At 42.4% G+C, this 27,037-nt stretch overlaps 1 protein-coding gene across 1 annotated transcript; it reads right to left on the bottom strand.

Moving 5' to 3' along the window:
- Positions 1-179: 179 nt before the first annotated feature.
- ccdc80 (coiled-coil domain containing 80) lies at positions 180-27,037 on the bottom strand. The gene is made up of 11 exons (XM_068328986.1): positions 26,676-27,037; positions 25,688-26,573; positions 23,965-24,162; positions 22,550-23,040; positions 19,317-19,664; positions 17,657-17,813; positions 10,486-10,622; positions 8,309-8,460; positions 6,544-6,647; positions 1,047-1,130; positions 180-879 (listed from the first exon to the last, which is right to left on the bottom strand). Exons 2-11 carry the CDS (start codon positions 26,313-26,315, stop codon positions 557-559), a joined length of 2,622 nt encoding a protein of 873 aa, XP_068185087.1. The 5' UTR covers positions 26,316-26,573; positions 26,676-27,037; the 3' UTR covers positions 180-556.

Genomic DNA, 27,037 nt, shown 5'->3' with positions numbered 1-27,037 from the left:
GTTTCATGTTTAAGTTCAATTTAGATTGTTTTTGATTTAGAGACACCAGCGAAAAATGTTGAATAGATATCTAAATATTAACTGGATAAGTTTGAAGGCCACGTTTTTTCTTAACATATTTCTTAACGTGTGTATTGCTTTATTATTAAATAGCCATCGTTTTCCCTCATCTTAGTCATTATTAGACAACTAGGAGAGGGGAGAGGTGTTTATTGAGATTGGGTACAATTGGTTACTTACATCAAGCATAATCCACTACTGCCAGTAAACAAATGTTTATTAATTATATAGCACAATATAGTACTAAATTCTCTCTCTCTCTCTCTCTCTCTCTCTCTCTCTCTCTCTCTCTCTCTCGCTCTGTGTGTATATATCTATCTATCTATACTATACACACACACACACACACGCACACACACATAAAAATTTATATAAAGGTGAAGGCAAGGCTTTCAGTAAGTGCTACAAAACAAATCAATCGACCTAACCCCAACTGCTTGCTGGAAGATGAATCAAAAGTTAAAAAGGGGTTATGGTTGACACAAAGAGGGAGTAGTTAATATCCATAGCCCTGGTGATATCCATCTGGGTAACCATGTTCATATCCATGCTGATGGTAGCCATACCCACCATATTCATCCTCAGGACAGCGCATACCCAGTGACTGCTGGATGGCCATCTCCTGTCTGCGTAGCTGCATGGAGTCTACCAAGTCATAGATAATAGCCATGGACCACATCGGTGAAGGATACCAAGATTTAACATTTCCATCTTTCCCTACAAGCAACATGGAGAAGTATTCAGGGCTGATCTGGAAGTAGTTCCTCATGTCCTTGACCAGGGTGCCTGCCAGTCCTTCTCGATCCACAGTAGCACTACCTATGAAGAACAGAGATAATAACAGAGCAGAACAATGTATGACATCTATTACATGGTGAGCTCAATACCATGGAAACCTCAAGAGTTTCATTCAACTGGCACTAAATAGTTGAACCGTTATTTATATTGACAGAGCATTTTAAATAGTCAACAGAGAAAGTTCTTACCATTTATAGGGTAGAGTTCCAAGACTCCTCCCATATCCACTGGTTCTGTGCCGACCAACTTCAGAACTGCAATGTGCCTCAGACCTATGTCACCGTGACAACACAACCACAATAACCATCACATCAATAATAATAATAATCAACAAATAATTATCCTACTTATCCAAGCAGTTGTTGATTTATTTAAGCTTCACTTAAACAGGTCGATCAATTGAGAATCAGTTCTCATTTACATTAACGACCTGGCCGGAGACGGACACAAACACCTACTACTCATAGAACAAATTCACACCCACGGTTAATTAAGTGTGACCCATTAAACTTCAGCTGCATGTTTTTGGGAGTGAAAGGAAGCTGGAGAACCTAGAGAGAACGCACAAAGACACGGGGAGAACATACAAACTCCACACAGAACGGCACGATAGATGAGTGAGTCATACTTCTTCTGAGACAGGGGACACAGCACACAATGCAGGTTTGACTTGATGACAAGCGAGAGCTCAATACCAGGATAAAAGTTATCAGAATTCCAGTGCAGCCAGTTGTTAAGGCCCTTGGGTTAGGGTTAAGGTTAGGGTGGAGGGTACAGAAGGATTCAAGAGCAATACTTCAGAGGGAAAACAGTATTTGCAGTTTAAAAACTGGATAACAGATCAGGTGATATTAAGTAACACAGAAAAGGTTGTAAGTAGGACCTTTGTAAAATATCATGAAAATAAAAATAAGTATAAGTTATTATAAAATCATAAGTTGACTTCCATAACGGATCGGTCGAGGCCCGGGTTAACACAAACCACCACCGACGCTGTTGACCTACAGGGCGCCGGTGGAAATTGGATTACTGTTGGTCGAAGGAGAGGAGGAAAGTGTTCCCGTAAGAAGAGAGAGAAGAGGAACGCCAAGAGTATAGGACTGAGAGTAGCGACGTTGAATGTTGGAACTATGCGGGAAAAGGCAGAGAGTTGGTTGACATGATGCAGAGGAAGAAGGTAGACATACTGTGTGTCCAGGAGACCAGGTGGAAAGGTAGCAAGGCTAGAAGTTTAGGAGCAGGGTTCAAGTTGTTCTTTCATGGTGTAGATAGGAAGAGAAATGGAGTAGGAGTTATCTTGAAGGAGGAGTTTGTTAGGAATGTCCTGGAGGTAAAAAGAGTGTCAGATAGAGTGATGAGTCTGAAGCTGGAAATCGCAGGTGTGATGTTCAATGTTGTTAGTGGGTATGCTCCACAGGTAGGATGTGAGCTGGAGGAGGAGAAATTCTGGGTGGACTTTGATGAAGTGATGCAGAGCATGCCTAGGAGTGAGAGAGTTGTCATTGGTGCATACTTCAATGGACATGTTGGAGCAGGAAACAGAGGTGATGAGGATGTGATGGGCAGGTTTGGTATCCAGGAGAGGAATGCAGAAGGACAGATGGTGGTTGACTTTGCAAAAAGGATGGAAATGGCTGTAGTGAATACTCTACTCCAGAAGAGGAAGGAACATAGGGTGACCAATTAGAGTAGTGGTAGGAGCACACAGGTAGACTACATCTTGTGTAGACGGTGTAATCTGAAGGAGACCAGTGACTGTAAAGTAGTGTTAGTCGAGAGTGTTGCCAAACAGCATAGGATGGTAGCGTGTAGGATGACACTGGTGGTGAGGAAGATGAAGAGGACAAAGACAGAGCAGAGGACAAAATGGTGGAAGCTGAAAAGGGAAGAGTGTTGCATGACCTTTAGGAAGGAGTTTAGACAGGCTCTGGGTGGTCAACTACAGCTAATGTGATCAGGGAGACAGGTAAGAGAGTACTTGGTGTGTCATCTGGAAGCAAAGTAGATAAGAGGACTTGGTGGTGGAATGAGGAGGTACAGGAGTGTATACAGAGAAAAAGGTTAGCTAAGAAGAAGTGGGTCACTGATAGGACTGAGGAGACTAGATAAGAGTACAGGGAGATGCAGCGTAAGGTGAAGGTAGAGGTAGCAAAGGCCAAACAAGGGGCTTATGATGACTTGTATGCTAGGTTGGACAGTAAGGAGGACAGGTTGGCAAGACAGAGAGGATAGGGAATGGAAGTCTACTGACAGGTGCCAGTAGTGTGATGGGAAGATGGAAAGAGTACTTTGAAGAGTTGATGAACGTGGAAAATGACAGAGAACAAAGACTAGAAGAGGTGACTGTTGTGGACCAGGATGTAGCAAAGATCAGTCAGGATGAAGTGAGGAGGGCACTGAAGAGGATGAAGAGTGGAAAGGCAGTCGGTCCTGATGATATACCTGTAGAGGTTTGGAAGTGTCTAGGAGAGGTGGCAGTAGAGTTTCTGACTGGGTTGTTCAACAGGATCTTAGATAGTGAGAAGATGCCTGAGGAATGGAGGAGAAGTGTGCTGGTGCCCATTTTTAAGAACAAGGGAGATGTGCAGAGTTGTGGCAACTAAAGAGGAATAAAGCTGATGAGCCATACAATGAAATTATGGGAGAGAGTAGTGGAAACTAGACTAAGGGCAGAAGTGAACATTTGTGAGCAGCAGTATGGTTTCATGCCAAAAAGAGTACTACAGATGCAGTATTTGCTTTGAGGATGTTGATAGAGAAGGCCAGAGGGAGCTGCATTCTGTTTTTGTAGATCTGGAGAAAGCTTATGACAGGGTGCCCAGAAAGGAACTGTGGTATTGTATGAGAAAGTCTGGAGTGGCAGAGAAGTATGTTAGAGCGGTGTACGACATGTATGAGGACTGTAAGACAGTGGTGAGGTGTGCTGTAGGTGTGACAGAGGAGTTCAAGGTGGAGGTGAGACTGCATCAGGGATCAGCTCTGAGCCCCTTCTTGTTCGCTATGGTGATGGACAGGCTGACAGACGAGGTTAGACAGGAATCTCCATGGACTATGATGTTTGCAGATGACATTGTGATCTGCAGTGAGAGCAGGGAACAGGTGGAGGAGTGAGTGGAAGTGGAAGAGTGAGGTTACAGGGAGAAGAGATCAAGAAGGTGGAGGATTTTAAGTACTTAGGATCAACAGTCCAGAGCAATGGAGAGTGTGGGAAAGAGGTGAAGAAGTGTGTACAGGCAGGATGGAACGGGTGGAGGAAACTGTCAGGTGTGATGTGTGATAGAAGAGTTTCAGCTAAAATGAAGTGAAAGGTGTACAAAACTGTGGTGAGACCAGCGATGTTGTTTAGTCTAGAGACAGTGTCCCTGAGGAAAAGACAGGAGACAGAGCTGGAGGTAGCAGAGATGAAGATGCTGAGGTTCTCTCTGGGAGTGACCAGGATGGATAGGATCAGGAATGAGTACATCAGAGGGACAGCATATGTTAGAGGTTTTGGAGATAAAGTCAGAGAGGCCAGACTTAGATGGTTTGGACATGTCCAGAGGAGAGATAGTGAATATATTGGTAGAAGGATGCTGAGTTTTGAACTGCCAGGCAGGAGGCCTAGAGGAAGACCAGAGAGGAGGTTTATGGATGTAGTGAACGAGGACATGAAGGTAGTTGGTGTGAGAGAAGAGGATGCAGAAGACAGGGTTAGATGGAGGACACTGATTCGCTGTGGTGACCCCTGAGGGGACAAGCTGAAAGGAAGACTATAAAATCATAAGTTACTATAAAATCATAACTTACTATAAAACATTTTGTTTTGTTCTACCAGTCCATAAACAATAAATAAATAATTTCAAAATCCTCATAGGGAAATTACATTTTCTCTACCCTAAATGCTGTATTTGCACATGTATATACAGTATATCGTACAGGTCCGTATACACACAGACACACAGACACAGACACATACACACACACACACACACACACACACACACACACACACACACACACACACACACACACACACACATACACACACAGAACACGTCCCCGAACAGAACCTGTTAGGGGACGGTGCCTTGCTCGCTGTTCATCCTGCTTTTTATATTTTTGCTTGCTGAGGTGAAGTATTTGTGTGTAGTTGTGTATTATATATATATATACAGTATGTATATATTGTTATTGTATTCATATGCTTGTTTAGATGTGCATTTATTTTAAGTTGTTTCTCCAGGTCTGTATTTAGATGTCCTCAGTTGTGTATTTGTGTGTTACTTGATTATTTATCTCATCCCTTTGGTGTAATTGTCTCTTTTTTGTATTTATATGTTTATCCGTATATATTTGATGAACAAATGAGCCAGGCTTCCGACGTCACCACTTCCAGCTCCTCCCCTACATGAAGCAAGCCTTGATGAGCACTTCGAGGAATCGCCCCCTCCCCTACTCGACACATGCTTCGAAGCCTCGTTCCAGTCTCAAGCTTTTTCCTGCAATTATTTTGGTTTTGGAATATTTCCTTGAGTAAGATGATTTTCCATTGTTACTTTGTTAGTCTAGTTTTTTCCCTCAGAAGGTGATTTTCCATTGTTCCTTTTACAATCTAGCTCTTCTCCCACTACAGTGATGTTCTGCTGGATACTTGGTGCGTAATAAACTTTTTCTCTTGAAATCTGCATCCTGGGTCCTGGCCTAGCTTTTACCTCACGGCTCATAACACGATTATTGTTCTGTGATCTTCACAGTATTCAGCAAGTCAATAAACGCCAACCTGGACATCTTCCAGGATGAGTATGAGAGAAATGACAATGCACAGAATGGAGGTGTGATATGAATAAATCTAATAAGGAAACATCTAGAGAAACAGAAATCTACAGAAGATCTGACATCAGCATTCTACATAATTCACCCTGAGCTCCTGTTAGTAAAGACGATCCAGATGGAGGTTAATCCTCATCTATTTCACTGCTACCATTCAGTTCTCACTGATAGAAAACAGACATACTCTACTTCTGTTTTACTTTCACACTTGATTCTGACGTTCATAAAAATGATGATCCAACACATTCATTTTGAAGTATTTTGATGATATTATATTTCTGTTCTTGTTGAGCCCAGAGGACAATTCTGGTGCTCATTAGGATGCCACAGACAGATTAGTGGAGGGTGTGAAGACAATTCAAGAAGAAATCATTTGGGGGCTTCCAGTGGATTTATGTCCTCCATCAGTCATCGAACATTAAGCAGAGTGAACAGGTTTCCTCCTATAAATATGTAAAAATCTATGTGGAAGCTAATTTATCACGGAGTTCACATACACACTTTATTTGCATCAAGCTGGAACAATGCATTTACTTTCTTAAGAGAGCAAACGAACAGATCCTGCTGTTGTTTTTCAGAGCTATAATACAGAGAGTCATGCAGTATCAATAAGTTTGGTTCAGTCGACTTTCCTTTCAACTTCAAGCTAAACTGGTCACACTGTTAAATATCTTCTCAAAGGCTGTGGGTGAAGAACCTGAGACACATTTCCAGGCAGCAAACACTAAAAGAACTTAACAAGTTTAATCAATACAATTCAAGAAAAGAAACTAAATCAGAAAAGGTGGAAAACACTTTCACAGCACTGTGTTTGTTTGTGGGAGGTCAGGCTGTGGGTAAACTGACCCGTCGTGGGGTCGTACCACAGTAACTCACCAAGGTTGCAGGCCTGGCTTGTCAAGGAGTACAGCTGCTGCTGATAGGCCCACTCCTCATCGATGGGCGTGGAGATGATAAACAGGCGGCGCCTCCAACGGAACCTAGAAACACAGAATATTTACGTGGCTTCATGTGGCAGTAAAAGCTCTACTGTAACACAAACACTTTGTCCTTACTATTACTGCGGGACTGTGACTGCACAGAACTATAAAGAAAAGTCTGCCAGAACGCAGCATTGAATTTAGTCTTCATAGCAACAAAAGACATGTTCAGTTTAGACACCTCAGCAAATAATGTCATTGCAATCATTCCGCCTTGGGGTACGGGTTGATATCATTTCTGACATTCGTCTACATATGAATGTTTTAAATTGGGATAGAGGGGCAGCAGAAGCTCTGTCCACTAGGTCTTGGGCTGCGGACTGGAGGGTTGCTGGCTCAAAACTTGTGTCGGGCAAAACATTTCAGAGCGTGAAGTGGCAGTGGAGAGGTGTCAGTTCACCTCCCAAGCACTGCTGGGGTGCCTTGGAGCAAGGCGTCGTCCCATTTATAAGCTGCTCTCTGAGGCACCAACAAGTCGCTGCTCACTGCTCTACCTCCCCATCACTTGCATGCTCACAGGCCCCTTGTGTGTGTTTGTGTGTGTGTGTGTGTGTGTGTGTGTGTGTGTGTGTGTGTGTGTGTGTGTGTGTGTGTGTGTGTGTGTGTGTGTGTTTGTATGTGTGTGTGTGTGTATGTGTGTATGTGTGTTTTACAGGCCCTCACTCATATATAGAGTAATCTCTCGGTTATTCGCGCTTCAAGATGCGCAGCTTCATTACATCGCAAATTTTTAGTAGGTAGTCACATGATAACGTACAGGCATGCTATTGGCTGACAGCACCCGGAAGTGTGCTACGTTCTGAGACTCACGGAACACAGCACACTTCAGTGTATTAAAGAAACACTTTTCTTTCATATAAAGGCGCTTTAAACAGTCTATAAGAGTGTAAATAATAAAATAGTTTGACGCTATATTGAGGAATTTCATTTTTCACAGGTGGTCCTGGAACACATTAACCGTGGGTAACGAGGGGTTACTGTACACACATGTGACTAACCATCAGTTTGCTACAGTGGAAAGATAATTTCCCCTACGACAGATAAATAAAGTTTATTTTATTCAAAGATGAGGACAAAGCAAATCAATAGATGCTTGATGAGAGTAGAAACAGTGTGAAGACACCGTTCACCTTTTCAAAGTGTCACTTGTTTAAGACAACGTCTACAATTCAAAGATATTCAGTTTTCAGCTATATTCAAGGTAGTGCCAATAAAATGAATCAACTGCTATACAGTGTGGCCTGTCTGACATTTGGAAGTGATGACTGAAGGCTACCAACCCCTTTGCTTCAACAGGAACTAGTCAGGTTTTTAAGGCAGTTGGACCCAGAACCTGAACGGTCAGACTCATCTACAACTGGTAAAGCGTTGCTGGATAGAGATTCCTCTGAAACATCATGTTGAGTTGTTTTCCTCCAGGAACCAACACCAGGCGAATGAATGAAAAGTGACGGATGAATACATGAATGCCACATCAATATTTTTTTAGATCAAAGTGTGCTTCCAGTCTACAGTAACTGAGCAAAAAAATACATCATTTTCAGTTTCTTCAGTGATCAGTGGTCCTCTCTAACTCTCAGAGGTATTAGTGTAATTTCTATTTTTCAATCAGTCTGAACCCAGCAAAACTAATATCACCCACCCCCCCAAACAATCCATACCTGGAGAGGAAGTTTTCCAATGATCTGGGCTTGTCTTCTTTCTTACAGACAACCTCGTCTTTCTTCTGTTGCTCCATTTCTCGGATACGGGAGGTAAAAGTGTCGATGTAGTCAAATACAGCCTTCATGGCGATGGGAACCTCATAGGATTGCTACCAAAAAAACAAAAAAAAAATCAGATATAATAATCAAATCAATATGCTGCTGAAACAAGACAGACAACCTTAAAATGGAATCATGTTAGTTAAATCAATAGCAAAGCTTGTTTCAATTGCATCATGAAGTTTGGGACATGTCAAGAGATGCGATGTGGATTTGACAACATCACAACCATTTTTCAAAAAGTTATGGGATATAATAAATGCTAGTTGAACATAAGACACTATCTCGTTATCCCATTTGACTCATTAATGCAGTGTATTCTCAGGTTGAATATAGAAATGAGATGAGCCATAAACCTCATGCCTTTGGGGTATGCTGATTCTGCCTCACAGCTTATTCTGGCTCTTTCATACCTCTTTCCACTCTGCTGCATTCTGTCTTTTACACCCACATCTTTGTATGTTGACAGTCTCTCTCTCTCTCTCTCTCTCTCTCTCTCTCTCTCTCTCCTCTCTCTCTCTCTCTCTCTCTCTCTCTCTCTCTCTCTCTCTCTCTCTCTCTCTATCAGCAAAGAGGTGAACACTGGCCTCTTTGATGAATAAGTCCAAAAACAGTCTGGGAATGTATGCTGGCATGCATACACAGATGCATACACACAGACACTGGGCAAATTTTGTGTTGAATGTACATAAATAGTGCTTTAGTGAAGACAGCATGTCAGCAGCAAATACATAATTCACATTTAAAAAGAAAGAGGAGATAAAAGCGTTGGAAAGACGGGTGGTGAGCTTTAGAAATAAAAGTTGATTGATTGAATGATCCTGTAAGCAGAGAATAAACGCCTGGCAAAAAGGATTGATTAAACAGAATAGTTCATTTAAAGGAATCAGGAGAAGAAGAATTGAACTTCATTAATCCCCCTTAGGGGAATTATTAATGGGAGGTAGAGCAGGAGGCAGTTCCTCCTTGGTGCGCCCCAACTGCACAAAGGAGCAGGTTGGAGGGGGGCGGGCTGACTTGCTCAAGGGCACTTCGGCAGCGCTCGGGAGGTGAACTGGCTCCTCCCATTCCCAGTTCACACTCCAAAAATTTTGGTCCACATGGGCCATGAACTGGTCACCCTCCAGTCCCCAGCTGAAGAACTAGTGGACTGAGGATGATTCAATGCATTACGAGTGATGTATTAAATCATGTCTGGATTGGACACACATTTGGCAGCTTTTTTAATCGAAAGCTATTAATTTCATATTTGAAAAGGTCACAGTGTGTTTTAGTAAAGGAAAAGGGCCTGTACATAACATATTTATGCATGTGTGCAATCTAAAATACAAAAAAAACCCAAATGCTCACATAGGCATGCTCATATTATTATATGTATTATTATAATAATATTCAAAAAACATGTTCGTATATGTCTTCCTTTGTCTTTCAAGATACATTTAATATGATTATTGGAAAAGTATTTGTTTCCTTTTTAAAAGAAGAAGAAGATTTTTTTTTTTTAATTTTTGCAAAAACACTTTAATCACATTCAAACATTTTACAATTTTAGAAAAAGAAGAAGAAGAAGAAACATACTTTATTTTCACCATCGGGAAGTTATCTTTTTACTCGATATATTTTTTAAACATGCATGTGTGTAAAGAGGGATGGTACCTTGCTCAAGGGTGCCTCGGTAGTGCTCACGAGGTGAGCTGACACCTCCAACTGTCAGCTCACACTCCGAAGATGGCTGGTTGGGAGCGGGAATCAAACTGCAGATCCAGTGATCATTGGACAACCCGCTCTACCAACTAAGCTACTGTCACCCCCAATACTTATTCATTCTATAAATATTATGTGCTGTTTGTGAATTTACATTGCTAGAAGTTATTAAATGGATTAAAGGGATTATGACAGTCTCTATCACAGATAAAAATTGTGACATTACAAGCTGACTTGTGGATACTTCATTATGTTGTCTGTGTCACATTGTCATCCAAAATCAGATACGTCTTTGAGTCTGAGCCTCTGAACCACATCCTGTTGAGAGGTACCTCAGAAGATCCAACCAAAACTGAGACACATGTTCTTACCTTGACTCTCATATCGTTGTCAGTGAGAACCATTAGGAAGTCATTGTGAGTCATGCTAAACTCTTTCCTCAGTTCTGTTATCAGGCCCTGGTTCACCAGGTCCTCTTGTCGAAGACCTTTCATTGGCTTGTCATTTTCTGAGTAAAGTGGAGAAAGTAATAAAATAACATGAAGTACAACACAAATAATCTCTTATAGCATATGCTATGCAGTATATTCAGCATTACCAACATGAAATGACAGGAGATATAACTCCTGGCATCTCAGGTCGGTTTTTTTGAATTTGAAAAACTAAATATTCATTAAACAGTCTGCTTTATACAAGAGGAATGGATGGAAGGGTTTTATATCAAATAAAACAAACAATAAAACAAACACTGTTAAACATCCCAATTGTGTTTTTCCATTTTTTAACTCCAAACAACATGCCTTGAAAAATATGTTTAGGATGACTTTCAAGTAGACTGTCAAGTAGCAGCCTGGTGCAAAACCATTAATCACCCCTCCTTTCATGCATACATGCACAACAAACGTATATTTGGTTCATTCGTTTTGTGCAATGTAGTGTTATGAGCATAAAAAATGTGGCCGCAAGAGGACACAAGCCAGTGTCTTATTGTGCCGGTCCCAAGCCCGGATAAATACAGAGGGTTGTGTCAGGAAGGGCATCCGGCGTAAAACTTTTGCCAAATCAAAGATGCGAATCAAACCTATGACTTCCATACCGGATCGGTCGAGGCCCGGGTTAACAACGACCGCCATCGGCGCTGTTGACCTACAGGGCAAATTGGATTACTGTTGGTCGAAGAAGGAGAGGAGGAAAGTGCGTTCGCTCGAAGAAAGAGAAGAGGAACACCAAGAGTATAGGACTAAGTAGGAACGTTGAATGTTGGAAATATGACAGGAAAAGGTAGAGAGTTGGTTGACATGATGCCGAGGAGGAAGGTAGACATACTGTGTGTCCAGGAGACCAGGTGGAAAGGTAGCAAGGCTAGAAGTTTAGGAGCAGGGTTCCAGTTGTTCTATCATGGTATAGATGGGAAGAGAAATGGAGTAGGAGTTATCTTGAAGGAGGAGTTTGTTAGGAATGTCCTGGAGGTAAAAAGAGTGTCAGATAGAGCGATGAGTCTGAAGCTAGAAATAGAAGGTGTGATGTTCAATGTTGTTAGCGGGTATGCTCCACAGGTAGGATGTGAGCTGGAGGAGAAGGAGGAATTCTGGTCGGACATTGATGAAGTGATGCAGAGCATGCCTACAAGTGAGAGAGTTGTCATTGGAGCAGACTTCAATGGACATGTTGGTGCAGGAAACAGAGGTGATGAGGATGTGATGGGCAGGTTTGGTATCCAGGAGAGGAAAGCAGAAGGACAGATGGTAGTTGACTCTTCAAAAAGGATGGAAATGGCTGTAGTGAATACTTTCTTCCAGAAGAGGCAGGAACATAGAGTGACCTATAAGAGTGGCAGTAGGAGCACACAGGTAGACTACATCTTGTGTAGATAGTGTAACCTGAAAGAGACCAGTGACTGCAAAGTAGTGGTAGGTGAGTGTAGCCAAACAGCATAGGATGGTGGTGTGTAGGATGACTCTGGTGGTGAGGAAGATGAAGAGGACAAAGGCAGAGCAGAAGACGAAATGGTGGAAGCTGAAAAAGGAAGAGTGTTGCATGACTTTTAGGAAGGAGTTAAGACAGGCTCTGGGTGGTCAGGAGGTGCTTCCAGATGACTGGACAACTACAGCTAATGTGATCAGGGAGACAGGTAGGAGAGTACTTGGTGTGTCATCTAGAAGGAAAGTAGATAAGGAGACTTGGTGGTGGAATGAGGAGGTACAGGAGTGTATACAGAGAAAGAGGTTAGCCAAGAGGAAGTGGGACACTGAGAACCCTGAGGAGAGTAGACAGGAGTACAGGGAGATGCAGCGTAAGGTGAAGGTAGAGGTAGCAAAGGCAAAACAAGAAGCTTATGATGACTTGCAGTAAAGTTTCTGACTGGGTTGTTCAACAGGATCTTAGATAGTGAGAAGATGCCTGAAGAATGGAGAAGTGTGCTGGTGCCCATTTTTAAGAACAAGGGAGATGTGCAGAGTTGTGGCAACTACAGAGGAATAAAGCTGATGAGCCATACAATGAAGTTATGGGAGAGATTAGTGGAAACTAGACTAAGGGCAGAAGTGAACATTTGTGAGCAGCAGTATGGTTTCATGCCAAAAAAGAGTACTACAGATGCAGTATTTGCTTTGAGGATGTTGATAGAGAAGTACAGAGAAGGCCAGAGGGAGCTGCATTGTGTTTTTGTAGATCTGGAGAAAGCTGATGACAGGGTGCCCAGAGAGGAACTGTGGTATTGTATGAGGAAGTCTGGAGTGGCAGAGAAGTATGTTAGAGCGGTGCAGGACATGTATGAGGACTGTAAGACAGTGGTGAGGTGTGCTGTAGGTGTGACAGAGGAGTTCAATGTGGAGGTGGGACTACATCAGGGATCAGCTCTGAGCCCCTTCCTGTTCGCTATGGTGACGGACAGGCTGACAGACGAGGTTAGACAGGAATCTCCATGGACTATGATGTTTGCAGATGACATTGTGATCTGCAGTGAGAGCAGGGAACAGTTGGAGGAGAAGCTAGAGAGGTGGAGGTTTGTCCTGGAAAGGAGAGGAATGAAGGTTAGCCGCAGTAAGACAGAGTACATGTGTGTGAATGAGAGGGACTAAGTGGAAGAGTGAGGCTACAGGGAGAAGAGATCAAGAAGGTGGAGGATTTTAAGTACTTAGGTTCAACAGTCCAGAGCAATGGAGAGTGGGGAAAAGAGGTGAAGACGCGTGTACAGGCAGGATGGAACGGGTGGAGGAAAGTGTCAGGTGTGATGTGTGATAGAAGAGTTTCAGCTAAAATGAAAGGAAAGGTGTACAAAACTGTGCTGAGACCAGCGATGTTGTTTGGTCTAGAGACAGTGTCACTGAGGAAAAGACAGGAGACAGAGCTAGAGGTAGCAGAGATGAAGATGCTAAGGTTCTCTCTGGGAGTGACCAGGAAGGATAGGATCAGGAATGAGTACATCAGAGGGACAGCACATGTTAGAGGTCTTGGAGATAAAGTCAGAGAGGCCAGACCGAGATGGTTTGGACATGTCCAGAGGAGAGATAGTGAATATATTGGTAGAAGGATGCTAAGTTTGGAACTGCCAGGCAGGAGGCCTAGAGGAAGACCAAAGAGGAGGTTTATGGATGTAATGAGGGAAGACATGAAGGTAGTTGGTGTGAGAGAAGAGGATTCAAAGGACAGGGTTAGATGGAGGAAATTGATTCGCTGTGGCGACCCCTGAAGGGAAAAGCCGAAAGGAAAAGAAGAAGTGTTATGAGCATAAAAAATCAAAACCCAAGGAAAACCCAGGCTATACACAAACACAAAAACATGTTCCACATGTGCTGTGGATCAACTAGTCAACTTTAGAGACAAACACTGTGAAATCACCCTATCCGACAGGGGGACAATAGTGATTGGATAATTTCTCCACATACATTACACTCTGAAACACTGTGCTAAAGTATTCTTCAACATCTGAAGAACAGGAGATGATGATGTTGCACAAGTAAGTACACTCTAACTCCAAAATGTATCATTGACAAAGGGATTCAGCGTTAAACTTGTGCCACTGATGATACCCAGGTATTCATGGCAAGGGGAAAAACCCAGGATCAAGTTAAAGACCTTACAATAAGCAAAGAGAGTGGGGGTATGGGTCTCCCCTCCTTAAAAGATTATTATTCAGCAGCACAGTTGAGGCCACTGGTTTGCTTCGGTAACCCAGTTTATTCAGCACGTTGGAAAGAAATTGAAAAAGATTTATTAGAGGGGATACCTACTGAAGCAATTATTGTGGATAATGAACTTTTAAAGAAAAAGCTGAACATAAGCAAACCCTGGCTAAATATAATATTAAGAACCTGGCAGGAAATTATGAAAACTTGCAATTTAAATGACTCCATTAAACTGCTGCGATGGTGTGCTTATGACACCGCATTCATTCCGAACAGATGTGATGGCAGATTTAAAAATTGGGTTGCTAAAGGTCTAACAACCTATCTTTCGTTAACTAAGGAGGGGACATTCCATAAATTTGAATACCTAAAGAAAAGACACGACCTGGAACAAAAAGATTTCTATAGATATCTTCCAGTTAGAAACTATTTCAACCAAAATCTGAGACCAAACTGGAATCCTGAAATTTCTCTTGTCAGTGTCAGAATCTCCGTGTACCAACATTATCTCTTAACTATACAAAGTAATACTTCATCCCAAATCAAAAAATATCTGATATATAAAAGAAAAGAGGGGAAAAAGAAGGCGATTTGATCATAACTGAGGAGGCTTGGAACAATATATGTCTCACACAATAGATTTCAACCTGATCGACTACTTGGCATGAGTTCTGTTGGAAAAGTGTTACTAGTTTTTTTATTACAGAGACATGTGGGAGTGGTTCTAGCTGCTGGAAACAATGTGGGATGGATGACACAGATCATGTTTTCTGGAACTGTCCAGTCATCGTTCCTTACTGGCAGGAAATCCACAACCATATTAACAATATATTTGGGAGTCTTTATCCCTTTTACCTTTGTTGCAGTTTATATGGGAGAAGCTCAACTTGACAGATGGGAAAATAATGATAATAAGTTGTTTCAAATTCTTCTAGCCAGAAGCAAAAAAGTTAGCACTAGAAACTTACTGGAACCCCTCTTACGCACTATAGAACTATAGAATGGACTGACATTATTTATTACATTTATTTAATGGAGCGGATGTCATACTCCCTCAAAGTCCAAAAGGTCAGATTTGACAAAATTTGGAGAAAATGGACTGAGTATATCAAACCTAGACTGGACTTCTCCTAAATTATTGAAAAAAGGTCAGGAAAATTGTTTATTGACCTAGGGGTTGTTGAGTTTGTTTGATTTTTATTTTTTAGTATTATTTTTATATATAATTTTGTTTTCTATCTCAGTTCTTTTTTTTCTTTAAATAAAAAAAAAAGTCCCTCTCACCCTTGTGGGGTGGTATCTGTGTGTCATCCTCAAGCTCGGGTCCTCTACCAGAGGCCTGGGAGTCTGAGGGTTCTGTCAGTATCTTAGCTGTTCCTAGGACTGCGCTCTTCTGGACTGAGGCTTCAGGTGTTGTTCCAGGAATCTGCTGGAGCCACTCTTCCAGTTTAGGGGTCACTATCACGGGGACCACATTAACCTTGATTTTCCACATTTGTTCCAGCTGTTCTTTGATACTTCTCCACCCTTGATACTTCTCAATTTTTTCGTGTTCCTTCTTCCTGATGTTGGCGTCAGCTGGAATCTCCACATCTATCACCACTTCTCTCTTCTGCTCTTTGTCCATCACCACTATGTCCGGTTTGTTAGCCAGCAGCTATTTGTCAGTCTGGAAGCTGAAGTCCCACAGGATCTTAGCCTTGTCGTTCTCAACCACCTTCGGTGGTATGTCCCATTGGGATCTGGGTACTTCTAGTCCATACTGGGTACATATGTTCCTGTACACTGTCACAGCTACTTGGTTGTGCCTTTCCATGTATGCTGAGCTGGCGAGCATCTTACACCCTGCTACCACATGCTGGACTGACTCTGGGGCTTCTTTACATAGCCTGCACCTTGGGTCAGATCTACTGTGGTAGATATTGGCCTCTATTGCTCTTGTACTTAGGGCCTGTTCTTGTGCTGCCATGATCAGTGCCTCTGTCAGTCCAGCTTTATTCAGCCATTGGTAGGTCTTCTTGATATCAGCCACTTCCTCTATCTGACGGTGGTACATGCCGTGTAGGGGCTTGTCCCTCCATGTTGTCTCCTCCTCCTCCTCTTCCTCCTCAGGTTTCTGCTGTCTAAGGCATTCACTGAGCAGTTCATCTGTTGGGGCCATCTTCCTGATGTACTCTTGGATTTTTGATGTCTCATCCTGGACAGTGGCCCTGATGCTCACTAGTCCTTGGCCTCCCTCTTTCCACTTAGTGTACAGCCTCAGGGTGCTGGACTTGGGGTGAAACACTCCATGTAGGGTGAGGAGCTTTCTAGTCTTAAAATCTGTGGCTTCTATCTCCTCCTTTGGCCAGCTTATGATCCCAGCGGGGTATCTGATGACCGGCAGTGCATACACGTTGATTGCTCTGACCTCTTTCTTACCATTCAGCTGACTTCCCAGGACTTGCCTTACTCTCTGGAGGTATTTGGCTGTGGATGACTTCCTTGCAGCCTCCTCATGGTTGCCATTAGCCTGTGGGATTCCAAGGTATTTGTAGCTGTCCTGTATGTCTTCTATCCTGCCCCCTGGTAGGTCAACCCCTTCAGTTCTGACCATCTTGCCTCTTCTTGTTAACCCAGGCAACGTCCGAGCCAGTATGACTCCATCATTATTGTGTTCGCTCATGTCTGAGGTAGGCTGGTATAGCATTAAGGGTCTTGCTTAAAGACTCTCACTGGATAGTGTCCGCCATGTGTGGGGTTCGAAACCACGGCCTCCTGCATTCCAGACCACGCCCTCCTGCATTTGAGTAAGTTGACCGGATAGTGTTTGTCCCGACCGGGTTTCGAACCCACAACCTCCTGCATTCAAGTCAGTTGACTTAACCACTGTACTATCCAGCTGCATATGATATCAATATGAGGTTCTGCAAACTCTGGCCATCCTATATCTCCACAGTCTGGGACCAAAGTCGCTCCTCCAAGATGACAATGCTCGCCCCCACGGAGCGAGGTTTATCAGAGACTTTGGCAGAGACGATTTGTTCATCGATGAAACCCACGTACTAACTCTGTTGTTCTTCTAACACATGTATTTTCCCTACTGGGCCTTTTAAAGGGGAAATAAACAGACTTTCCAATTATATGAAATTTATTGTCAAAAATATTGTTACAGTAAAAAAACACAAATTTCCTTGCTCATTGTGAGCCTAACCTGCAGGTTCCTCCCAGTAGGACATTCCTGGGATTCATTCCTGGTGATAGATTACTGTTACTAAGTTTGTATATTTCTGTAGTGCCTCGCCTTAGAATGATGTCTACCAATAAACATCGTTCAAAGTAGGTGCAAGACTCAGCAACTACCCAGAGATGATTCATTTTGTCAACCAAAGGTTTTTTTCATAGGCAAAATCTGATGCTGAGAGGAACTACTTACCAAGCTGGTAATGGTCAATTTTCATGGTAGAGTTGGTTAAGGAGCCGAAGATGGTGATGATGGACACCTTCCTGATGGCCATTTCACACACTGTCTCCAGATATTCATCTCTTTGCTGAACATACATACTGTTGTCCTCACTGGGGGATGTGATTACCTGGAAAACAAAAGTCAGTGTCATCTCAGTCATAGAATACACACACACACACACACACACACACACACACACACACACACACACACACACACACACACACACACACACTCATGCACACACACATAAACACACACACATACACATGCATGCATGCATACACACACACACACACACACACACACACACACACACAAACACACACACACACGCATGCACAAACACACACACACACACACCTGCATGCACACAAACACACACACACATACACATGCATGCATGCTTACACACACATACACACACACATGCACGCACCCACAAACACACACAAACGCAAGCACACTTACACACCCACACCCATGCAAAAAATACACACACAAACACGCACATAGGCACGCACACACACGCACACCCACCCACCGATGAACACGCACGCACAAACACACACACACACAAACACAAACACATGCACGCACAAATACATGAATGCACACACGCATACACACACACGCATACACACACACACACGCATACATGCAAAAACACACACTCAAACACAAACACACGTACACGCACACACAAAAACACACGCATGTGCATGCACGCACGGACACACACACACACACACACACACACAGAAACACACACTCAAACACACACCTATGCACAAACACACGTGCATGCACACATGCATAAACACACACAGACACACACACACTCACACCCCTGTCTGCCTTCCTTTTCCCCAGTCCCACCTTTGCCTTGCCTACACATGCCAACACTACAATGTTATCCTCCAGCACTTCCTGTCTCAGAAATGACTTGGCATGATGGAAGGTACAACCTGATCAAACTAATAGTCCATCACCAGCCCAAACACACAGAGCACATAAGGATCCACACTTACGAGAACTGATTTAAATTAAATGCTTTTAACTGTGGAAGGAAGTGGAAACTCCCTGAGTAAACGCATTAAAATGGGGGGAACATTCTCTATTGCTGTGCACCGATTTACAACTAAACTTGGTTGGAAATTCTGGACACAAGAAGCTGAGAATTAGTTTCTATTAAATTCAACATTGCTGTAACACATCTCTGCTATTTCTCTGTTATATTACTGCTAATAACTTCTTATCTCTTGTGTAATTGATGTCAGATGCATGTAATTTGGTGATGGAGCACTATGTAGATAAACACAGAAACATAGGAATTCTAATTAATATTGATGTAGAAACACAATGAATACTTTAAGCACTTCTTCAAAACAAATTGGTGAAAATATTGTCGTGAATGGTTGAGTTGTTTGTAGACTCAAAATTTATGCAGAATTTTAGCAACTCAATTTTGACAATTTGATGCCTTAATCATGGTATCCTTTAGGAGGTGGTGACAGGAACATTTCAAAGGCTATTCATTTTTTGTTGCACTGACAATAACCTAAATGAGGGGATTTTGATGATGCTACTTTATCTGTGTCCCTCTTATATATCTTTTCTTTGAACTTACAAGTAGTCGCCTTTTATTTTCAAAGTAGTCCAAGAAGGAAGCCAGAGACCCTTTTGGAGGCAATGTTGGCTTCTTAGTGGTCTTTGGGTATTCTTCTTTTTCAGGATGCTTTGATGGCTTTTTTCCATTTTTCTTTGCCCCAATCCTCCTCTCTTTTCCAAACTTTCCTTCTCTTCTCTCGGTTTTCTTTGCAGATTTGTCATTCTTTTTCTTCTTCTTGTCAGGTCTATCATGCGTTCCCTTGACTTTCTTCGTGGGATTAATATCAGTGAAGGTTTCTGTGTCCTCGGGATCACTGACTGTTGGAACGCTGTGTTCATAATTATCTTCATGTTCATTTTTCAACACCTGGAAAGTTCAAAATATGTTATCAATACACCGAGTATATGTGCATCTTATATGTTACAACAAATGTGCATAAATGATAACTGAAATAACATAACATTGATTAGATATTTGATTTAGGTATTTTTCGTGTTTTAAAACCTAATATCTCAAAAAATCTTTCCTGGCATGAAGCTGTGTGGCCAGGCAATCGCCTTTCATCCCACCAGCTCAATCAAAGTCTTCAACTCAAAGAAGCAGGCCTGAAAGCAACTCCAGAAAAGCAGAAAGAAAACCCTGAGATGCAGCCAGACTGAGTGGACAGAAAAATACGCCTTCCCCCCAAGAGCTGAGGCCACACTGGCCAGAAAGAGAAACACTTGAATCTGCTGGATGGCAACTTCTCAGAAGCCAAAGAACTTGAACACATCACTGTCTGAGACAAGAAATTCTTCATGACATTCTTCATGACTGTGGCCACCTCCACAGTGGCCACCAAAGAATTGCTTAAATGTAGGACAAAGACTCTGCTCTAGGGAATCTGATGGCCAAGACTGCCGGTTCACAACAGAAATGTGAAACACAGTTACAGCACAGGAAAGAACACAGAGAGCCCATGTTGACCATTCCAGTTAAAAAAAACCCTGACAAACAGTGGGTATGGACTTATTTGTCTGGAAGAAGAAAACATACCTTTTTGGAGTGGATAATTTTTCACAATACATTGAAGTAGCACACATCAACGCAGCCTCTGCCAACACAGTCAAGGAAGGAAGGAAGCATTCACCTGCCACAGAATACCAAAGACATTTATGTCTGATAATGGATAGCATTAGAGCCGTGAAACTTCTCAAGACTGCCACGGAATATGGATCTGCACATACAAAATCTGGAGTATCTGTGTGCGAATGAGGAGGCAGAGTGAGTAGTAGCTGCTGCAAAAGTACTAAAGGCAGGTGAAGGTGATAAACCAAAAGCAGTGATGAAATACTGTGCCATTGTGCCATCTCCTTGTGGGGATAAAGCTGGAATGTATGGTAACCTATTTGTTTTACAGCCCGCAGAAAACAACCCCCCCTCCTCCCAAATTAAACAAAAACACCCACAATACACCACAAACAACCAAAAAAACCACAAAACAAAACAGTGATGTCATACATATGGCACACAAATAGAAGGGACATCACAGCAAACTGGTAATGAGACCAGTAGCCACCGTGACAAAGGAGATGTCTTACGTGTTTGTCCTACACATTGAGACCACTAGTCTGGCAGCCAGATGGCAGTGATTCCAATTTAGAAGACAAATAGTGACTTTGGTCAGCCAGAACTCTCTCCTTCGTTGTGGTTTTGTCCAAACCAGAGAGCTCCTGAAGATATAATTCCACAATTTATCCATATGTTTAAAGTATGCTGTTTAGTCTGTGCTTATTTTTTAAAGTGAGGGACTGAAACCAACAGATAAAGCAAAGGTTACTCAATAAAATAAGAATAAAAAATTTTGGGGAAAGACTTATCAAAATTAAACTTCATTGTTTTCAATAAAAATACATCTGATGGTGAACCTTGCTAAAAAAAAACATCTTTACTGGCTTCATATGTAAGTTTGTCACCACTATCACCACTAAACCACAGGTCCCAGCATCTCTTCTACCTCATACACCAGAGGCTTCAGGAGAACCAACAACACAACTAAACTCTAAAGCACAGGAAACACCCTCCGCCACCACAACAATCCTGTCAAAATGTGTGGCTGCCAAAAGAGATGTAACAAGGGACAATCTTCAACATGCTAGGACACCCAGGTCCTACGGTATTCACACAGATCAAGGACAGGTTGGAAGAAGTAGTGCACATATGTGCAAAGTCAGCCATTCAGAACTTTAACAACCTCAGAGCCAATTTACAGTCACAAAATGGTCAAGTCACAAGCTACGTAAATAGCCACACATATCAACACAGCACAACACAACTGCAGGCTGAGTGTCACACCTTTCAGTGCATCAGAATTTACAAGAGACTTGTAAAAACGAATTGTCGGGCATAAATGTGTCATAAACGTGTTTTATTCTGTATCTAATTTAGTAACAAGTAAGGAGATGCCTGGAATGTTGTGTTGTTGATAATGCTATTGAGTGGAGGGAACTTACATGAATGTCTTAGAAAGTAAAACTTATCTCTTATTTGTTATCTCTAAAGTCACTTGTGTTGTGATTTGGTGCTATGTAAATATTTATTTAATTTCAAATGTAAAACTCAAATTACAACAGATATCAAATGTTTTGAGTGGATGAAGACAATTCCTGGAAACTTAAAACATTGTTGCATATCTTGACCAGATATACCACCCACTGAGCTTATTTGAGGTGTTCAAGACATAAGTATTTAATGGTGTTACAAATCATATCTAAATGCAGTGCAGAGCTTCTAAACCTACTGGCAGAAAGGCTTCTTTACACAAACACTATCCATGTGCAAATACTATAATAAGTTCCCTTAAACTGCTTTTTGTTGTAGACTACCATCTAAGTACCCCTTTGGTTGGGGACTGCTTTCTCCAGACCTGTACTCAACTTTAAGAAATTTATATGCAAGACATTTGTTGCACAGCATGAGGAAATTCCTGGTCACATGAAATAGTGACTGGTTACCCTTCCAAGAAAATTGGAAGACAAAAGTCTTGATATATCAGTTAAGTGTATCTGTCAAAATTCTGATCCCTAAAGACTTACCTCTTTACCCCTGAGGTAAAGAATTAATTTAGGAATGTTTGATACCAATGGTTTCTGCACAATTAGTACCCTATGTCTAAGGTAAAACCCAAGCACTTCTTATCAATCAGAACAAGCCTTGAAGGTAATGATTAAAAAACTGTTCTTTAATAGAACAACTGAGCATAATCTCATTACCTTCTCTTCCCTGTTTTTCTTCCTGGTTGGTTTGATCCTGGATGGTTTATGTGGGATGGGTACCAGTTTACGGATGTGTGGATCTCTGCTGTCTTTGTCAGTGCGGTTATCTCCACCCGGGGTAGTTTTTGGTCGATACCGCTCCCTTTCTCTGTGGTCATAGTAGTAAGGATTAACAGTGGTTCTTGGAGCTGGGAGCCATGGAACCGTGGTGTGGCCTCTGGTTGTTCTCTGAGTACTGGTAGTGGTGGGTCGCTTTGTGGTGGTTGTAGTAGTTCTTCTGGTGGTGGTGGTGGTGGTGGTGGTTGTGGTGGGTTTGGTGGTTGTTGATTTAGTAGTAGTTGATTTAGTAGTAGTTGTTGTTACTCTGGTTGTGGTGACAGTCGTGGGAGGGACTGTAGTTGTTGTGGTGGTAGCTGTGGTAGGTATTGTTGTTGTTGTGGGCTTTCTTGGAATCTTTCTGATTGGTTTTCTTCCAGTGGTGGCAGGTACTGGTCCATATAATTAATAGAAACAAGAAATAGAGAAAAATGTTTAAATGATTTCTTATTTTGCAAGCAAGTTCCTCCAGAACGTTTCCAAGGAGACAAAGTCTGCCATTAATTAGAGAACATGTATGTGAATGGGTGAATGGTGGCTTGTGGTCTAGAATACTTTTAATAGTCAGACTGTGATGTTAAACAACAACAGTCCAATTTTTTTTCTTACTTGCTTCAACTACAGCATATTACACCAATCCAAAACAGATTAGCCTTCATTAACTTTTTCTAATTGCATTGCAAATTGCAAAAGAACATTTTACAGTATTAGCACATACTGTTCATGAGCAGTTGCTGACAGCTTTACCTTACACAACTAAAATATGTCTTTCTGTCATGGTTCTTTTGTTATATCCTATTCTATACTGCTATTCTATTTCTTCTTGTCATGATTTCTCATCAGTTGACTTTTTTTTTTAACCTGTCTTTGTTTTTCTTGTTGCGCCTTTAGTATTTGTACATATTTGTGGAGATGTTTATTTTTCATTTAATTTTTCCCAATGAAAAATATGTCTCCCTTATTGCCTGCACGAATGTGTAAAGGCAGTTACACTAAAGTTGTACAGTACTGGCACAAAGGCAACTTTGGTACATTCAGACTCTTTTCACTGTGGTGGCCCAAGACCATCACTGACTTACAGTGTGTAGCGATGGCATGGAGCGTTTTTGTACACACATAAAAATAACCAATATTAATTACGAAAATTAGAGCATCCAATATTGAGCTATATATTGAACTTCTGTAAAAAGAAGACATAAATCTACAAATCTAGTGTAACATTTAATATTTCCCCAGCAAATCATCAAAACAAGGGGTTTTTTTGGTATTTTTTTGTCAGGTGACTGTGATCACTATGAAACTGCAAACATATTCACCTGTGACTGTGCCAGTCTCCACTTGGCCTTCGACACCAGCTCCTTTACATTTTTGGACGAACCCCTTCTGTCTGAGCTTCTCCAGCTTCCTCATCGGTGACTGGTCAATCACTTCGTACATGGCCTCCAGCCTCACCGGATAAGGGTACCTCTCTTCAACTTGAAGCGTTTTCCGCAATAGCACCATTCCAAACTTATCTGTGGACACCAACATCACTGATCAGGTAACAAACTTTTTGGTACTCTTTGTCACTTTTTCAGATGTTCATGTACAGTACTTCAGACTGAAATCAGCTAGTAACTCTATCTAGTCCTAGGCATATGCGGTTTTAGACCCAAATGATAGTAGCCCCACAAAAAAAAGAGGACATTTATACCTTTCCAATGACTCAAATACTACTGTATATTTCTACTCCGTGTAGATCCAGAGATATGCTCTAATACATATCAGATGCATTAAAATCAATCAGATAAAACAAATGCACCCACACATCAGCCAAAATATAAACAAAATACTGACTGGTGCTTAGCTTGTAACCATCGGCACATGTTCATCTCACAAGGGAGCGGAAACTGATTGATGACAAGTCTGAGTTAGGAGTGCAAAGGCTCATTGGACTGTTAATGTTCATGATTTAAGGATAACTTGTGGGTTTTATGTTTGTGCGACTGGAACAGGGTTAAGTTTTACTAGTAATGTAGCCTCCATGACTGAGACTCCTGGTTTATGTATCAATGTTCTCTGTGTGAAGCTCTTGGTCATCAACATACAGCATCTGCTGCCCCAAAGGAAGACTTAAGCAAGCTCGTCACATTAATTAAAAGTTAAAAGATCCCTTCGTTAGTCCCCCGTAGGGGAAATTATTTTTCCACTTTTGTTAGTAATCATTACACACATCAAACCTCGCAACTTCACCTCATCGCGGATTTTTGGAAGGCAGCCAAGTGATACCGTACACGCATCCTGTTGGCTGACGGCATCCGGAAGTGCGCTCCGTTCCGTGAGTCTTGGACTTATGTGACACACAAATGTGCTTTAAACTCTTGATAAGAGTGTGGGAAAAGGTAATACAGACAGAAAGTGGTTTAATATCAGTATCGAGAGGGTTCATAAATGTTTAAATTACTGTAAATAATAAGATAAATAGTTTGTCCCTCTATTGGGGAATTCATTAATATCTTGTTGTTCCTGGAACGCATAAACCGCGAAGAATGAGGGCGTACTGTATTTAGCATTGCTAAAGGTTTACTGTATTACTGTAGTATCTTTGATGACTACTTGAGTCCTGCAAACTAAAATTGTAGGTATATAAACTTAAACAGCACTATCACAAAAAGATATCAATCACTTGAAATAACAGAATTTAAATAAATCAATTCCTGAAATACAAAAACAAACGATCTGAAAAGAGAATATAGATTTGAAATATAAATAGCATTAAACAGGATTGAGTCATTTATATTAAGTGTTTAATGTCATTGTGTCCACATTTATGTCATATTGTGTTTGTTTTTTTTCTGTGTCTACTTTCAGCCTAGTTATATAACCGGACCAAGGGTACATTTCCACCCAGAATGTTGTGGGTTCAGTTCTCCCCAACCCAACCCAGACACCCACCAGTGGTGGGCATGTTCTCTGTCTTTACAAAGTGTTTGCACACAGTCCTTAATATACCAACGCATTCACACAGAGAGCTGATTGTGGCCCTAGATGCTGTTTTACCTTTCTCTAGTTTGAGGAAGCTCATGATTCTGGGGATGAGCGCCGGGTCCAGGGGCTCCTCTATGACCTTCCCCTCCGCAGTGATCCTCCTCACCTTGCCCCCCATCTCTCCCTCCTGGTGAAACATGACAATCTGGTGGACATGTCGTTCGGCGAGCTCACAGTACACTTCTGGTTTCAGAAGCGACATCATCAGCCGGTAATAGCCATCGGATTCGTGCGGAGCCCCGATCACCAGGATGCGGTTCTTCCCCGCGAAGCTGGCCAGGAGGTTCGGCGACCCGGCGCCGCTGGGCATCCGGGAGAATCTCGCCCTCAGAGCGGGGGCTCCCTCGTCCTGCACCATGCCCAGCTGCCGGCGCAGGCTCATATATCCGGACACCCGTTTCCTCGGGACAGACCCTGGAAACCCCTCGCCAGCTTGCCCATCCTCACCCCGCTTCAAGCCGTTCACCAACGGGGCATTTCCAGGGCGCACAGGTCCTGAAATGCCCCGTTTGGCAACAGAAGAGCCCCACGGGGCGCGTTTGCGCGTCTGTACCCGCCTGACGCGAGGTTGTACGTGGGCTTCGGCTGTCCAGGTCAGCAGGCAGACCAGGGCAAAACTAAGGGCAATGGCCGTCTGCATTCTGGGGAGATGAGGGACAAAGACGCAGGCAGGGAAAAGTTCCGATCCAGTGGTGCGGAAGATTAGTTCCAGATCCAATCCTTCAGTGGAGGGGGGCAGTGGTTGCTTTCATGTCCAGGAAATCCACTTCATTCACCGTTCTTTATGCGAATCCAAACGGGTCAGAGAAGAGTCTGATTTGGTGCGTAAAGCGTTTATATCCACAAGTTCATCTCACAGATGGAGGAGGAAAGATCACCGAAACGTTGTTCCTCAGACCTCGCAGGAAAAAACAACAACCAAAAAAACCCAAAATTTGTAAAAATGTTTTCCACCACGTCACAGACACTAACACTTACGTCCACATCCTGGAAAAGTTACCTATTGACACAAGCTTCCAGTCTGCGTGCGGGAAAACGCGCCTCCGCTTCTCCTCGGTCGTCCTGCGCTGGGGAGACTGTCCACCCGAACCACACTGTCCACCCGAACCACACTGTCCACCCGAACCACACTGTCCACCCGAACCACACTGTCCACCCGAACCAGACCCCTCGGTCCTGCCCCGGGACTCTCGGTTAAACCTAAAACTGTCTCTCTACAGAGACTTTTCGAAGAGATTTATGGAGAAGCCCGTCCAGGCGCTGGGCGGGGATTAGGTCCACTAAACATGTAGGGTGTACAGTATTTGGAAATATGTAGGACATGCTGCCGCCATGCTTGACGGATCACCAGGAAGAAAAAAA

Source organism: Antennarius striatus, chromosome 12 (assembly GCF_040054535.1).
Source record: "Antennarius striatus isolate MH-2024 chromosome 12, ASM4005453v1, whole genome shotgun sequence".
Taxonomy (NCBI): Eukaryota; Metazoa; Chordata; class Actinopteri; order Lophiiformes; family Antennariidae; genus Antennarius; species Antennarius striatus.
This window is presented reverse-complemented; position numbering and strand designations above follow the sequence as displayed.

What these genes read in the sequence shown, in the direction of transcription:
- ccdc80 (XM_068328986.1), bottom strand. Translation starts at nt 26,315, where the DNA reads ATGCAGACGGCCATTGCCCTTAGTTTTGCCCTGGTCTGCCTGCTGACC. An exon ending in TTGGAAAACTTCCTCTCCAG is followed by an intron (nt 6,648 to 8,308) that starts GTATGGATTGTT and finishes CTGTGTTTCTAG; the next exon opens with GTTCCGTTGGAGGCGCCGCC. An exon ending in GGAACTCTACCCTATAAATG is followed by an intron (nt 880 to 1,046) that starts GTAAGAACTTTC and finishes TGTTCTTCATAG; the next exon opens with GTAGTGCTACTGTGGATCGA.